This window comes from Heteronotia binoei, chromosome 5 (assembly GCF_032191835.1).
Source record: "Heteronotia binoei isolate CCM8104 ecotype False Entrance Well chromosome 5, APGP_CSIRO_Hbin_v1, whole genome shotgun sequence".
Classification (NCBI taxonomy): Eukaryota; Metazoa; Chordata; class Lepidosauria; order Squamata; family Gekkonidae; genus Heteronotia; species Heteronotia binoei.
In genome coordinates this window covers 102,066,635-102,083,366 of record NC_083227.1, presented here as the reverse complement: position 1 = coordinate 102,083,366, position 16,732 = coordinate 102,066,635, and the positions used below count along the sequence as shown (strand labels likewise).

The window sequence follows — 16,732 nt, the reverse complement described above, 5'->3', positions numbered from 1 at the left end:
AAGCCTTTTTTTCAGCTTAATGCACTTCACAGGGTTGTTGAGAAGATAAAATGGAGGAGGGGAGAACCAGTAGCTCCTTACAATAAAATTAGATATGGATAGATATGGGTATCCCGAGTACAGTCTTCCTAGTACAAACTTAGTTCATTTAAATTAGAAAATAATGCATTATTGTGTCTGTCAAATACATTCTAGCATGCTCTAAAGAAGCCTGAGTCTCTACCATCTTTGACAGTTGTGTGCACGACTTACAGTGTACACTTAAGGCTATTGCCAATATACATCATAATATGAAAACTGCATTCTATCCCATTCCTTTTTTAAAAAGCAGTTTTAATGTTTTGGAAGATCTTTCTTCAAACCTCTAAGATGGGTGTCGAACTTGTTATGAGGGCCGGATCTGACATAAATTAGACCTTATTGGGCCGGGCCATGTAGGTTGGGCCAGACCAAGTCAGGCCAGGCCAGGCGTGTATCTATTTAAGATTAGGTAGCAGAGATATAAACTTTATAAAGGACACAGACAAACACACATTTTTTAAAAAGCAAACAAACTTAAAACATGCTCAAAACATTAGCACATGTTGGTCTTAAATGTGCTTTCTTTGTACTTCCATGGGATCCAGGCAACTGGGCAAAGGAAGCTCTGGCTCTTTCATTCCTTCCCAGGGGACCAGGAGGGGGAGAAGCCTCAGCCAATAGAAGGAAGAGAGGCTTGACTCAGTAGCTTTGCTTTATGACTGAGAGAGCCTGGCAGAGCAAGCTCTGCTTCCTCCCCAAAAGAAGAGACTCAGCCAATAGAGAAAATAGAGGTTTTGCTCTGTAGCTCCTGTACAATGGAACAAGTCTTACAAAGCAAACATGCAGAAGGAAGCAAGATATAGGGAGAAGGAAGCAGATGACAACCAGCTCCTCGGGGCCTGATAGGAGCCCTCCAGGACCTGATTCAGCCCCTAGACTGCATGTTTAACACCCCTGCTCTAAGAAAACTTTTTTTAAAAACATGTTTCAAAACCTAAAAATCTTATGCTGCATCTTTTGCTCTATTTTATAAACTGGTGGTAGTTTTGCTGCAGTTATACATTATTCAGATGGTACAAATATCAGGATTAGTAAAGCACTGTAATAAGCACAGAAAACATATGCTTTGGGAGAGCAAACATTATTTTTAGACGAGATCCCCTGATAAAATTGTTTCAAGAAAGATAATTCCTTTTATCTAAATTACATGTAAGAAGAAAAGTTCTCATACCTTGCACAATCACATCATCATCCAAATAAATAGCCTTTTCTGCATTAGGGACCCAGTTAGGCAGGTAGAATCTTGCAAAGGTTAGCTAAAGGGAAACAACCAAAACAAAAGTAATGTTCATTTAGCAAGCATTTTTGCACTTTGCTTTCCAATGTTCAGAAGTTCACTAGGAAGTTATTCAGATCAGTGCTACTAAATGAAAAACAAGCTAACATTGAACTAGTTCCATAATTACAGCATGAGAATATGCTGTTTGCAGCAAAACAAAAACACCTAATTACTTAGCACTGTTTGGTGTGTCAAAAATTAGTTCCCTAATGTCTCCTAGTATCTACTGCCCATTACTAAGGTTAAATTGAAACTTAATTACTTCTGGAACTTCCTAATGTTCCTATCAGAGTTATCCCATATTTAAACAGATGAATCTGTTCATGAAGAGCTCTGATCATATTAGGAATTGTAGTTCAGATTTTTTCCCCCCATATATGTATTCACTCATGAATTACGAACAATCATCCAGCATGTTATATTTTCTGGTTTTTCAGACTAACATTACTGAATTAGTACTCACAGGCTTTACTGAATCTGGCATTTCTGAATCAGTCCTTACTTTCCCATCCAATAAATGGGGGTCAAAATCCAAAATTCGGTATTTCACATTTTTCAGACTTGTTTTACTAAGCCATGACCTGTATAAGGTAGAGAGCAATAAAATGTCACATGTAGTTTAAAATAACTAAGCCAGTTTATAGCATGAGTGCAAGTTGGATTCAAATTAAAAACCTGCCAATCACATTTTGTTCAGATTTTATTTCACAAATAATAGGAATGGGATCCATCATGGCTGAATTTGTTTAGAGTATGCTTATTAAAGACATGAGGCCAAAAGCTGGAGCTTGTATTTCCAAAAACAAAAGTAAAAGTAGTCCCCCTGTGCAAGCACCGGGTCATTATCGACCCGTGGGGTGATGTCACAACAATTACCAGTTAAATAAATCTTCAAATAGGTCATTTAACTATCAGAACTGTTAGTAGAGCAAAACACACCATTATTCATGCCTGGTTTTCAGCGAAGTTCTTTTAAGTTCTACATAAAACAAGCAAAGACTCGACAGAAGGATCTACCACGGGGAGGTTAACAAAATAAGTCTGTGGTTTTGAAGTAGCAGTCAGTTTCCATCTACATAGTAATATTTCATAAAATACTCCAAACATGTCTTGCCTTGAAAACTCTATGGGGTTATAAGTTGAAGGCAACTTAATGATACTTTCCACCATGACTATGTTTCTCAGCTATAAGCTTTACTACAAGAGAAGTGAAATAGCAATTAAATCTGAGATGTAAGAAAAGATTTGAGGTCTCATTTATTTTATTACATTTGTATCTCGCCATTTTTTCCAAACAGGGAAGGAACACATGAGAGGTTTTTGCATTTGAATTTTCGTAAGAGTTCTGTAGGATAAATTATGGCTAAAAGAGAGTAACTGACCATGGCCACCCAGTAAGCTTCCTAGCCCAACACAGACTTGAATCAAGGTCTCCACAATCCAACACTGGCACATTCTATGATTCCATAGGATGGAGACAAAAATTCTAGCAACAAACCTAATACAAATTACTAATGCTCATACATAAGGAATCCTTCACTTTCAGCACCTTAAAAAGCAAATTCTATAATATGTTGACAATGAGGAGTTGCTGCATAGTAATTCTCTTTTTAATAACTCTTTTATCATGTCTATTCATACCAAATGTTATAAATGGTCTTGGGAAGAAAGGATTCTCCCCCCCCCCGGGGGGGCTTTTGTTTGTGTAATATATACAGTTACTTTATACAGTTAGTTCTTGAGACTGCAGGATTAAGAGACAGAAGGAGGAACATATTTTCCTCAATTCAGTCAGGGTTTCCTAGAAAAAAAGGTGCCAGAACTCTTAAGAAGGAAATGAAGGATAAACACATGGGTGTCCCTCATGAACCTTTTTTGGAAATTTTATTTCCACAAAGAAGTTCCAGAACTCCATTCCGCTGCATTCCCCCAGAAAAAAGCCCTCCCTAAATTATACTCTACTGAACCTGGAAGTAGTCTTTACTTGCTTAAAGTAGCCAAGTTTAGCAACATTTTGTTAACACATTTTACCTCAAATGGTCCACTGTATCATTCAAAGTGACAATATGGAATGCCACATTGGACTTGGTGTTTTGGTGAATGCTGTTCATAGCTGCAATTACACCCCCAAGCCTGTCATCAGAAGCTGTAATGACCACAGGTATTTCTTTGTCATTTTGATCATCCATCAACCTTTGAAGAGCCTCAGGAATAAAATCTATTGGCTGAAGACCTAAAGGACTTGAATCTGCAGACCACAGAATGAAATATAACAGTTATACATAAGACATTCTCGTAAGATCCAGTCAATACCAAGTACTTTAAAGTCATGTTGATTTCAACAAGAAAGTTAAGCATACATTCAACTCTGCCATTTAAATCTGTAAGACTTCCAATTGTTTTATTTTGGCAGAAAGATGCCCTACCTAACATTTCACACAGTTTCTTAACGTCTCCTATTACTTCCCTTAAGATACAAGAGACCACAGATTTGAAAAATCAAGTATTTTCTCTTTTCTTAATGACAGTCTCTAATAAAATAGCCAGATTAGAGTTTCCCACTGACTAGATGGCCCTTAAGAACTATGGACTGATTAAAATCAAATTTAATGTAAAAAAAACCCCTACTTTAAATGCTATAACATTTCTGTGAAGCAGCTAAGGTCTAAATTCATGGCTCAACAAAGCCACAAAGCCACCTGCAAGAAGGACTGTTCCCTTGCCAGCAATGCCTGGTGCCATGCCATTTAACATGGGAAAAAGGAGAAAATAATTACCAGGACCCATTTAAATAAAATGTTTACAGGGATGACATGAACAAAACTAATGCATACAGACAAATGCAACTTCTTTATACTATGTCAGACCATCAGCCTGTCTAGCACAGTGGCCTCTGACAAAAGTGGCTCTCCAAGGTCTCATACAAAAGCACATCTTTCCCAACACCTGCTACCTGAGATTGCTTTAATTACAAGTGCTGAGGACTGAACCTTGGACCTTCTGCAGTAAAGCAGATATTCCACCACTTGAGCCAAATCCCTTCCTTTCAAGGGTACAGTCTTTATGCCTCCTCTGGCAGGAAGGCCTACCAGGCACATAAACCAGCAGCTACAGGGATAGAATTCAGATGGCCCACATTCTCTCACTGTACCCGTCAATCAAACAAAAAATATCTGAGTGAAACGTGTTTCACACTGGAGGGGAAATGCATCTGTTTATTTAAAAAATAGCTTTATATAATGGCACATCTTCTAACATCCTTTGTTTCTGAAATGTATACATAAAACAAAAGGCAACTATACCTGACAATTCCCTTTTCAATAGGTCACTGAGACCTAGTATATTGTGATGCAGCACTAACAGAAATATAACAACAGCAAGTACCAGGATGAAAATGTTTACTGAAATGGAAGAAAAAAGAAGTTAGAACAACAATAGTCAGGCAACTCTTGCATATTTTAACAAAACCTTTTTACTATATGATAAGGAAAAAATACCTTTTCTGAATGTCATTTCCTCCTTTTGTTCTGGATGAAAAGTATAGCTTTATAATAAATCTACAAAAAGGAAACAAAGTACCACTTTACCAGCATTCAAAAAGATATGTAAACCATTACTTAAGGTTCACATTCAAACATTAAAAAGTGTTCTCACGTGTCCTCAAACGAAGTTTTAAGTGAAGACAAAAACAACCATGTACACAATCATTTATGTATGTATTTATGAAGGTATTTATAACCCCCTGCAATATAATATACCATAACAGAAACACCAGACCTGCAGGTACAAATCCAACATTACAAGAGAAAGTATGACTATATCAATCTGTTTCTAAAGTGCAATATCAATAGGGAGAGATTATTAAAACAGACCGATAAATAGCCCAGGTTTACCAGACAGATCCACCTTTTAAAATATTTGCACTGCATTGCACACACAAACAAGGCAGTTTCTTCATTGCTTTCACTATATGCAGATATTAATGCTACACTTGACAATTTGCTACTTTGCATGTGAATTGAGCACCATCTGCATTTGAGTGACCTATATTTCCACCTAAACTAGTCTGCAAATAGGGTTGCCCAGTCCAATTAAAGAAAAATCTGGGGACTTTGGGGGCGGAGCCAGGAGACATTGGGGGTGGAGCCAGGAACAAGGATGTGACAAGCATAATTGAACTCCAAGGGAGTTCTGGCCATCACATTTAAAGGGACGGCATGCCTTTTTAAGTGCCTTTCTTCCATAGGAAATAATTAAGGATAGGGGCACCATCTTTTGGGGCTCATAGAATTGGACCCTCTGGTCCAATCATTTTGAAACTTGGGGGGTATTTTGGGGAGAGGCACTAGATGCTATACTAAAAATCTGGTGCCTCTACCTCAAAAAAAGAGCTCTCCCAGAGCCCCCAATACCCACGGATCAATTCCTTATTATTCCCTATGGGAATCGTTTTCCATAGGGAATAATAGAGTGCCTAGTAGACATTTCCCTCCCCCCCATGCTTTCTAAAGGGGGGGGGGAGGGCCTCCATACCAGGGAATCCCCCTTCCCTCTCTCACACACACAAATACTTACTTGGTCTTCTTCCAGCAGAACTTTGCTTACTGTGAAAACGAAAGCAAGGCTGCACAGGAAAAGAAAGGGAGGGGCCGTTCTCCATGGAAACTGTTATTGACCCTTTCCCATGAGGCCCTTCCTGTTTCCTGTGCAGCCTTAAAGGGGCACACATTTTAAAAACAGATCAGAAGCTCTACAACAACATGATGCATACAGGTACCGTATGTTCTCTCTCCCCCCCCGCCCCCCCTCCCGCTTCCAGATTTGTTTTGAGCGGGGGAGGAGGCTGCAAATTCGGGGGTCCCCCACCAGGGTGGGGGGGTTGGGAAGCCTATCTGCAAATAAGTCTTGATCATTCACATTTTAATATAGCCTCTCATGCTATCAGTTACTACCCAACCACCACACGACAAAGAGATTCATTTTTGCAACATGTAATTAAATACCTTGCAGTGCTTTGCAGTTTATGAATACTGTAAAACTGATTTCAGTTTTTGCATATTCAGGATCTACTTTGTAGCACAGGAACATTTGATTTTGTTTGAATTGCATGAGAACCTTTACTCCATGTATCCAAATTTCTGCCTAAATTTCTCATAGTTACAGCCAATGATGGCACAACACTATGTGCCAGAGAGGATGGAAGGAACCACCGTTGAATGCAATGTTTCCTCTAAGCTGCAGAGACTTGTGAACAAAAATTCTGCTTTGTGAGCTACTGGCATTAAAGTTGTGAGCTGCTGAATAAAAGTGTGCTCTGGGGTCATCCTTCTTGAGCTAAGACAGAAATGCGTGAGCTAGAGGCTAAAAATCTGTGAACTAGCTATGCTATCTCACCTTACAGGGAACACTGGTTGAATGGTATTTCATCATCTGATATAATCCTTCTGTGGGGATCGTTCTGACTTGAAAGGCATGACAGAAATCAAATAATAGATCAAAAGTATGTAAAATTATAATCTTTTAATGGGATTTTAATGGATTGCTGCCTTGATGTGGCGAGAGGGCTTGTGCGGTTCAGTGAGGCTGTGGGATATGCCATGCAGGGCCACCCAAGATGGACATGCCACAGCTGAGAACCCAGACAAAATGTGATACACTGGAGAAGGAAATGGCAAACCACTCCAGTATCCTTGCCACTCCAGTATCCTTGCCAAGAAAACTCCATGGACAGTAACAAAGGGCTAAAAGATATGGCGCTAGAAGATGAGCCCCTCAGGTCAGAAGGTGCCCAATATGCTACTGGGGAAGAGCGGAGGGCAAGTCCAAGTAACCACAGGAAGAGTGAAGCAGATGGGCCGAAGCCGAAAAGACGCTCAGCTGTGAATGTGTCTGATAGTGAAAGAACAGTCCAATGCTGCAAAGAACAATGCTGCATTCGAACATGGAATGTAAGGTCTATGAATCAAGGTAAGCTGGATGTAGTCAAACAAGAGATGGCAAGACTGAACATCGACATCTTGGGAATCAGCGAACTAAAACGGACAGGAATGGATGAATTTAACTCAGAGGATCACTACATCTATTATTGTGGGCAAGAGTCCCATAAAAGAAATGATGTGGCCTTTATCGTTAACAAGAGTGAGGAAGGCAGAAATGGGCTACAATCTCAAAAATGATAAAATGATCTCGGTCCGTATCCAAGGCAAACCATTCAATATCACAGTAATACAAGTCTAAGTTGGGGAACCACTGATGCAGAAGAGGCTGAAGTGGCCCAGTTCTATGAAGATCTACAACACTTTTTAGAATTAACACACACACAAAAAATGTCCTCCTCATCATAGGGGACTGGAATGCCAAAGTAGGAAGTCAAAAGGTAACTGGAACAACTGACAAATTTGGCCTCGAAGAACAAAATGAAGCCGGGTAAAGGCTAATAGAGTTTTGTCAAGAGAACAAACTGGTCATAGCGAACACCCTCTTCCAACAACCTAAAAGGTGACTCTACACATGGACATTACCTGATGGGCAACACAGAAATCAGATTGATTATATACTCTGCAGTCAAAGATGGAGAAGCTCCTTACAGTCAGCAAAAACAAGACCCCGAGCTAGGGTGGCCAGACCGTCCCGGGAGCCCGGGAATGTCCCGGTTCTGGCCCCCTATTCCCGCCTCCCGGGCTGGCTATACCGGGACCATTTAGAGGTCCCGGTTTAGCCAGCCCCGGAGGCGGTGGGCCGCGGGCGCCGGCGGGGAAGGCGGCGAGTGAGGGAGGGAGCATCCCTGCGCCTGCGCAGGGCCCCTGCGCACGCGCAGGGACGCTCCCTCCCTCACTCGCCGCCTTCCCCGCCCACGCGCGGGGCCGGCAGCGGTGGCGGAGGCCTCTCCGCGGCCTCCGCTGGTCGCTGGAAGCCCTCCAGAGTCTCTGGAGGGCCTCCAGGGACCAGCGGAGGCCGCGGAGAGGCCGCGGAGCAGCCGGCGCTGGTCCCGGAAGGCCTTCCAGAGCCTCTGGAAGGCCTTCCGGGACCACCGCCGACCAGCGAAGGCCTCTCCGCGGCCTCCGCTGGTCCCTGGAGGCCCTCCAGAGTCTCTGGAGGGCCTCCAGGGACCAGCGGAGGCCGCGGAGAGGCCGCGGAGCAGCCGGCGCTGGTCCCGGAAGGCCTTCCAGAGACTCTGGAAGGCCTTCCGGGACCACCGCCGACCAGCGAAGGCCTCTCTGCGGCCTCCGCTGGTCCCTGGAGGCCCTCCAGAGGTCCCTGGAGGCCCTCCAGAGACTCTGGAGGGCCTCCAGCGACCAGCGGAGGCCGCGGAGAGGCCGCGGAGCAGCCGGTGCTGGTCCCGGAAGGCCTTCCAGAGACTCTGGAGGGCCTTCCGGGACCAGCGCCGACCAGCGAAGGCCTCTCCGCGGCCTCCGCTGGTCGCTGGGGGCCTTCCAGAGTCTCTGGAGGGCCCCCAGCGACCAGCGGAGGCTGCGGAGAGGCTGCGGAGAGGCTGCGGAGCAGCCGGCGCTGGTCCCTGGAGGCCTCCAGAGGCCAGCGCCGGTAGCGGAGAGGCCCGGTGCTGGTCCCTGGGGGCCTCCAGAGGCCAGCGCCGGCAGCTCCCTCCCTTCCTCGCCGCCTTCCCCGCCTGCGCGCGGGGCCCGGCGGAGGCCAGGGAAGCATAGGAGAGGCCGCCGCCGCAGGACCCCTCAAAAGAACAGCAGTCTAGCTCGCTTCCCCCAAGCCCTGCCGCCATAAGCCTCAAGGGGGCTCATTTTGCGGCATCTCCCGGCGGGAGGGTGGCACCCGCACGGGACACATATCAAATGAAAGAGGGGGCGCAGGGCTATCAGAAACAGCCGGCGGAGGGAGTCGGGAGACCACCCCACTGGGGGATCCACACCCCGAAAGTGATGAAGGTGGCGCAGATAGAGCCAACAGAGCAAACAGGACAAAATAAATAGGCTGCATTATGCAGCACAGTTGAGAAAGTGCCTTATCCCATATACTGATGAAGTATATACAGGATTTCAGAACAAAATTGTTTCCGGCGGTGATATTTGGGGGATTTTTGGGGATGTCACAGGAAGTGCTGTGAAGTCACTTCCTGTTTCCGGCAGTGGCATTTGGGGGAAATGATGTCACAGGAAGTGATGTCACTTCCCATTTCCGGCAGGTGACGTGGGGGAAATGATGTCACAGGAAGTGATGTCACTTCCTGTTTCCTGTGGTGGCATGACGTCACCGGAAGTGACGTCACTTCCTGTTTCCGGCGACGCGCGCGCACTCCTACCTTCCCCCCCCCCAACGTGTCCCTGGCTGGCCTTCAGACATTATGGTCACCCTACCCCGAGCTGACTGTGGCTCAGATCATGAGCTACTCATTGCAAAATTCAGGCTTAAACTGAAGAAAACTGGGGAAGCCATTAGGCCATTCACGTTTGACCTTGATCACATCCCTTATGAATATACAGTGGAGGTGAAGAATAGGTTTAAGGAACTAGAGTTGATAGACAGAGTGCCTGAAGAACTATGGACGGAGGTTCTTGACATTGTACAGAAGGCAGCAATCAGCACCATCCCAAAGAAAAAGAAATGCAAGAAAGCAAAGTGGCTGTCTGATGAGGCTTTACAAATAGCTGAGGAAAGAAGGAAAGCGAAAGGCAAAGGTGAAATTGAAAAATTCACCCATCTGAATGCAGATTTTCAGAGAACAGCAAGGAGAGACAAGGAGGCCTTCCTGAAGGGACAATGCAAAGCAATAGAGGAAAATAATAGAATAGGAAGGACAAGAGATCTCTTCAAGAAAATTGGAGAAATCAAGGGAATGTTTCGTGCAAAAATGGCCATGATAAAGGACAAAAACGGTAGGGACCTAACAGAAGCAGAAGAGATCAGGAAGAGTTGGCAAGAATACACAGAAGAGTTATACAAAAAAAGATCTCAATGTCCTTAACAAAGAAGAAGAAGAAAGAAGAAGGAGAAGAAGAAGAAGGAGAAGAAGAAGGAGAAGAAGGAGAAGAAGAAGAAGAAGAAAAAATTGGATTTATATCCCGCCCTCCACTCCAAGAGTCTTAGAGCAGCTCACAATCTCCTTTACCTTCCTCCCCCACAACAGACACCCTGTGATGTGGGTGGGACTGAGAGGGCTCTCACAGCAGCTGCCCTTTCAAGGACAACCTCTGCCAGAGCTATGGCTGACCCAAGGCCATGCCAGCAGGTGCAAGTGGAGGAGTGGGGAATCAAACCCGGTTCTCCCAGATAAGAGTTTGCACACTTAACCACTATACCAAACTGACCATGAGCCAGACATCCTGGAGTGTGAAGTCAAATGGGCTTTAGAAAGCATTACTAACAACAAAGTGAGCAGAGATGACGGTAGCCCAGTTGAGCTATTCCAAGTCCTAAAAGATGATGCTGTTAAAGTGATGCACACATTATGTCAACAAGTTTGGAAAACACAATAGTGGCAATAGGATTGGAAAAGATCAGTTTATATTCCAATCCCAAAGAAGGCTAATGCCAAAGAATGTTCAAACTATCACACCATTGCACTCATTTCACATGCTGGCAAGGTCATGTTAAAGATCCTACAAGCTAGGCTTCAGCAGTATGTACATCGGGAACTACCAGAAGTTCAAGCTGGGTTTCGAAGAGGTGGAGGAACTAGAGATCAAATTGCCAACATTCGCTGGATTATGGAGAAAGCAAGGGAGTATCAGAAAAACGTCTATTTCTGTTTCATTGACTATGCTAAAGCCTTTGATTGTGTGGATCACAACAAACTGTGGCAAATCCTTAAAGAGATGGGAGTACCAGACCACCTTACATGTCTCCTGAGAAACCTGTATAAGGATCAAGAAGCAACAGTCAGAACGGGATATGGAACAACTGATTGGTTTAGAATAGGAAAAGGAGTTCAGCAAGGATGTATATTGTCATCCTTCTTATTTAATTTATATGCAGAGTACATCATGTGGAATGCTGGCCTGGATGAAGCAGAAACTGGAATTAAGATTGCCGGGAAAATCATCAACAACCTGAGATATGCAGATGATACAACTCTAATGGCAGAAAGTGAGGAGGACCTAAAGAACACAAAAATAGGCTTGAAACTCAACATCAAAAAAATTAAGATCATGGCATCTGGCCCCATCACACCTTGGCATATAGAAGGGGAAGACATGGAAGTAGTGACAGACTTCACATTTCTGGGATCCAAGATCACTGCAGATGGTGACTGTAGCCATGAAATTAAAAGACATTTGCTCCTTGGGAGGACAGCTATGGCGAACCTGGGCAGTACAATAAAAAGTAGAGACATCACCCTGCCAACAAAAGTCTGTAAGGTCAAAGCGATGGTATTCCCAGTAGTAATGTATGGCTGTGAGAGCTGGACCATAAGGAAGGCTGAGCACAGAAGAATAGATGCTTTTGAGATGTGGTGCTGGAGAAGAATCTTGAGAGTCCCTTGGACTGCAAAAAGATCAAATCAGTCAGACCTAAGGGAAATCAACCCAGACTGTTCCCTGGAAGGTCAGATGCTGAAGCTGAAGCTCAAATACTTTGGCCACCAAATGAGAAGGGAGCACTCCCTGTAGAAGATCCTGGTGCTAGGAAAGACAGAAGGCAAAAGAAGAAGGGGAGGGCAAAAGATGAGATGGCTGGACGGTGTTACTGATGTAACAAACACGAATATGAGCAGACTTCGGAGGATGGTGAAAGATAGGAGGGCCTGGCGTGACTTGGTCCATGGGGTCGCAAAGAGTCGGACTCGACTGTGCGACTGAACAACAAGTGGGATTTAAACACTGAAAGCCCATATCCTCCTAAAGAAAGTAACAGGACTTGTTCACTTACCAGACACAGTCTGGAAAAGGCTAGTCCGCTAAGTGGATCTGCTCCGTAATTTACAAAAAAGCAACAGAACAAGCAATATCAAACCACAGAGTATGAGAACGGGCACATCTTACGGGAAGATTCACGCACATGTAAGTATTTGTAGCAAGCAGGCGGGAGTAGCCGAGAAACTTCTTCTAGTCCTAGCAGCCCTGGTTGTTTGCCCAGAAAACAGAGATCCTTATATTCCTTCCCTTCACAGTCCAGCAGCCACGAAAGAAATGCCAACTCAACAACAGCAAGCTGTCAGAGGCTGGAATTTAACAGGGTGGCTAAACAGTGCCTGAGCAGAAAATAACTACAGACAGAAAATAAGCCTAACGCCACTGTAGAGCCTCAGCCACTTACAAACGCTAAGAGAAGGCGGACCATCTAAACATTGGGCAGGCACTGTATTAGGAACCTCCACGTTAGTAAGGACCTCTTCAGCCGGAGGGTCCTTGTCCCTTCTTGCGTGCCTGTTGCCATGGAGACGGAACACAACGTTCTGGAAACTTTAGATAAGCCTACGGATTTCTCGGGTAAACGTTACCGAGCGGGAAACAGCGGAATAAGCATGTGGAATAGCGCTAATCGACCTGAACAGAAGAAATAATTCGACCTTCCCGTGACGGAAGTCCACGAAAGATGAGGCGGGGCAAGAAAACGTCGATTCCGGCGAGCTTAATAGCGCCCGCCTTGCGATCCGCCACTAAAGCGCCCGAAGCTCTTGCTTCCCCAGTTGGCTCTTCTGCGGCAGACGCCAGTTCTCTGCGCGATTCTTTCCAGGCTGCGCAGGCCAAGAGCAAAGCGTCAAATCCAGCGAGTTCGGCAGCGGCCGCCTCGCAGACTCGATCCGCCCCTCAAGAGCCGGAAGTGCCTGCTGATCCTTCCTCAGGGGGCTTCTCGGCTGCAGGCGCCACTTCTCTGCGCGATCTCTTGCAGGTTGCGCGGCCCGAGAACAAAACGCCGAATCCGGCGAGCTCGGCAGCGCCCGCCACTCAAGAGCCCGAAGCGCCCGCTGATCCTTCCTCAGGCAGTTCTCTGCGCGATCCCTTACAGGCTGCGCAGCCCCCCTTGGTCAAGCTTCCCGGGCCTGGCTCAGACTCCGACTCAGCTTCCGCTTTGGGATCAGAGACCCACGAAACCCAAGAGTCGCCTCCCCCTCCTCCCCTCATCCAGGACAGCGTCGACAGCGGCCCGTGTGCTCGAGGCTTGGCTTTGCAGCCGGACAAAATGTTCAGCATATTCCGGTCCATCCCTACGCAGATGGTAAGGGAGACGAGGGGTGGATTAGGTGCCCCGGCGGCCAGGTGGAGGGCTTGCAAACCTCCCCTCCCCGGGGCCCCACAGCTCTTCTCCATTCACAGCCCCTTCTCTCCCCCCCCCCCCCCGAACTGCTTTGGCCGCAGGGCGATCGTGAAGCATACGTGTCCTTAAGCGGGCAGCTTGGTTTGTTCCTGTTCGGCCTTCCGTGATCAGCCTGGGAGGCGATTGCAGGACCGCCCTCCAAACGATTGCTTGAGAAATGTATGCCCCACTTTCAGAGCAGATGTTTCGAATCTCTAAAAGTGTATTTGCTCAGTCCCTTGGTTTTAAGTGGATTGAAGTATGGGGAGGATTGCAGCCTTTAGCTGAAATCGGTAGACGACGTATGGTTTCAGCCTATGTCTAGGTTACCATGCTTTGAAAACCAAAATTTTTTTTGCGACTACTGACCGCAAACAAGTGAGCACTATGACAGTTCTCATTTTTAAATACTCGTACAATTTAAGCTGTAGTAATTGCTGCTAACTAGGAATATTCTTAACCTTCCAAACTAAAAAGAGGACATCTCTGATGCTTTCACACAACACTAAATAATGCGTTTTACATCTGAATTTTTACTGTGTAAGAATAGCAAAAATCTGAATGTAAAAATTTACTGTAGTGTGAACGTGTCACTCGTAACCCAATCCCATGCTTATTTACTGAAAAGTTAGTTGGATTCAGGGAGGCTTTCATGTATGTATGCTTAAGCCAATTTAAATGGGTTAGGGGTTCTGGGTGTTTTGAGATAGCAAGCTTGTGATTGGTATTTTCTTACATTACTTCATCATGTAAGTGCTTCTTTTATAGAGAACAATAGATGTTATAAATGACATAACCTAAGCATGATAGCAGAATTTTGATAATTATGAATTGTTCCACGTTAGTGCAGTCATGTGAAGACAGCCATGTGGACAAATTGCTCACCATTATTATTTGACTTCTTCATTGCTAACACAGGACCATACTGGCTGTGGCATGCATACAGCACGATAAGACTGCCATGAAGAAACATTTCTTGGTGGTCAGCAAAAGACCACAGCCAGTATACAAAAGGGCTTTTTTGGGCAGGGGGGTTGGAACTCTGGAGAATGTAATGAGGTATTTCAAACTGGAAACAGGCAACTAAACAATTCTGTGATTCTTAAATCCACTGCTAACTAAAGCTGAGTCTGCTTTTGTCTGTACAGGATAGAACCATATAGTTGTGTGTTTCTTGCTAGGCAAAAGGGCTTGGCAGATTTATGGCCAGAAGGTTCCATATACAGGTTTGTATCTAAAGCTGATTGATCATAAATACCATGGAAGTCATGTAACCTTACTATATCCTCAGTTATGAAAAGACATAAGCTGTGAGTAGGTTCAAGCTGTAGGATCTAGGAGTCACCGTCATTCCCTGCCTCTCTTCTTTTATCCCTGCTTCCATTCTCATACTCTGCCTATCAAAATCTATAAGAAGCCATGAGACTTGGGAGAAAGAATCACGTCTTTCTTTTTCCACAGGACTACAAAGGCCAAAAATTAGCAGAACAGATTTTCCAAGGCATCATCCTTGTGTCTGCTGTAAGTATTTTTTTAAAAGACAAGAAAAATTGCGGTATATACATGTATATAGTTAAAAGAAGCATCCCACATATTGTCAGGCCAATTTAATCTTTGATTGAAAGTACAGAAGACTTAGATGTCAGTAGTAAACCTAAAAATATGTTTTGTATAATTTTATATTGTTTTCTGTTGATAGGTGATATTCCTGTAGCTCAATGGTTTTCATTTTGGTTTATTTTTATTATGGATTTCTAGCCAGCTGCCTCATTGATATTTTAGATTACAATATGCACTGAACTCTTAAGGATAAAGGTTCTAGTGTATAACTGCTGTTTTTTTCCAACACAAATATAGAAGTCAGTGACTATTTTGCTGCTCATTTTATACATTCAGTCATGTTGCTTTTTCCTTTGACTTATTTCAGTTGTTTTTTGTAGGTAATTGGTTTCATTTATGGATACATCACTGAACAATTTGGATGGACAGTTTACATAGTAATGGCTGGATTTGCTTTGTCTTGCCTGGTAAGAATGTGATCTTATTATAGCAGAGAAAATTATAAAATGCAGCTGAGTTACTAAAAGTCCAGAAAATGCTGTGGTAGGACACAACTGCAACATATATGTGCACCATGCAAGGTGAACATAAGATAATTATAGTCCAGGGATGGCCAGTCTTCCTTAACACAAGAGCCACATAAAAAAAATAATGTTTGAGAGCCGCGAGACATGCACGCCAGATGTTTGAGAGCAGGAAGGAAGGAAAATAGATTGGGGGAGGAAGAGGTGGAAAGAAAGCAACTTTTAAATTTGTTCTCCAAGCCAGCTGATGGGGCAGTGGGGGCTTTGAGAGCCACACAATATGAATGAAAGACACATACTGCTCCTAAGCCGCAGTTTGGCCATCCCTGATATAAGTCCATCCTAAAACTCTTTGAAGTGGCTTCCATTTCTAAACAACATGCTTTTCAGGACCACTTTGCAAACTAATTCTATACTGCTTCAACATATCACAGGGATCTTATATCAGTGACTGTATTTCTTGGCTATTTTGCATGTTATGCTGAGGCAAACACAAATTTGCCAATGAGCCTCTTCTCCTAGCTCACCTGGCTCCACAATCTACCTGCAAGAGGGTTTTGATCTACTTTTGAGTTGTGCCCTTAATTCTCACTTTGTCATATAGAACAGCCTTGTACAGCCTTGTTTTTAAGGCTTCCTATTTAACCTTTCCTATACTAACATCAATGTGCATCTTGGACTTTTAATGATTGTAAAATGTGTGGAAATTATTTTATTGCATATTCTGTTTAATATTTTTTGTTGTTTTAACTGTTGTTAGCCGCCCTGAGCCCGCCTGGGGAGGGTGGGATATAAATTTGATAAAAATAAAAAAAATAAACATTTCTGAAATTTAATCAAAAAGACAGTTTTCATAAAAACTGGACAACTGGGAACAGGTCTGCTCTGGATTTACTTTAAAATGTCTTCTACAGCTAACACTCCCTCCGTGGCCCATATACCGTCGCAATCCTCTGAAGTGGTTGCCTGTCCAGGAACCTGCAACAGATGATAAGAAGCCAGCAGACAGAAAAGTAAAAAGGCATTCTAAAAACTGAAACTATCCTGTATAATTGTTGGCCATTAAATTTGTTTTGAAGTT

At 44.1% G+C, this 16,732-nt stretch overlaps 2 protein-coding genes across 4 annotated transcripts in view; one reads left to right on the top strand and one right to left on the bottom strand.

The window, feature by feature from the left end:
* The window catches only part of GLT8D1 (glycosyltransferase 8 domain containing 1), an 18,375-nt gene extending 5,492 nt beyond the window's left edge, over nt 1–12,883 (bottom strand). Inside the window, exons 1-6 of one of the 3 annotated variants that reach the window (XM_060239955.1) lie at nt 12,817–12,883; nt 4,858–4,917; nt 4,663–4,761; nt 3,392–3,608; nt 1,824–1,941; nt 1,253–1,337 (exon numbers count right to left, since the gene is read on the bottom strand). In XM_060239955.1, coding sequence (XP_060095938.1) covers nt 1,253–1,337; nt 1,824–1,941; nt 3,392–3,608; nt 4,663–4,761; nt 4,858–4,873 — 535 coding nt within the window. In that variant the 5' untranslated portion in view covers nt 4,874–4,917; nt 12,817–12,883. Of the gene's footprint in view, nt 1–1,252; nt 1,338–1,823; nt 1,942–3,391; nt 3,609–4,662; nt 4,762–4,857; nt 4,918–12,328 lie in introns of all 3 variants that reach the window. The other 2 variants (XM_060239954.1, XM_060239953.1) reach the window with 2 other exon arrangements.
* SPCS1 (signal peptidase complex subunit 1) lies at nt 12,866–16,732 on the top strand. Its single transcript, XM_060239957.1, has 4 exons — nt 12,866–13,489; nt 15,029–15,088; nt 15,508–15,594; nt 16,566–16,732. The coding sequence occupies exons 1-4, from the start codon at nt 12,866–12,868 to the stop codon at nt 16,686–16,688; spliced, it is 894 nt and encodes a 297-aa protein (XP_060095940.1). The 3' UTR covers nt 16,689–16,732.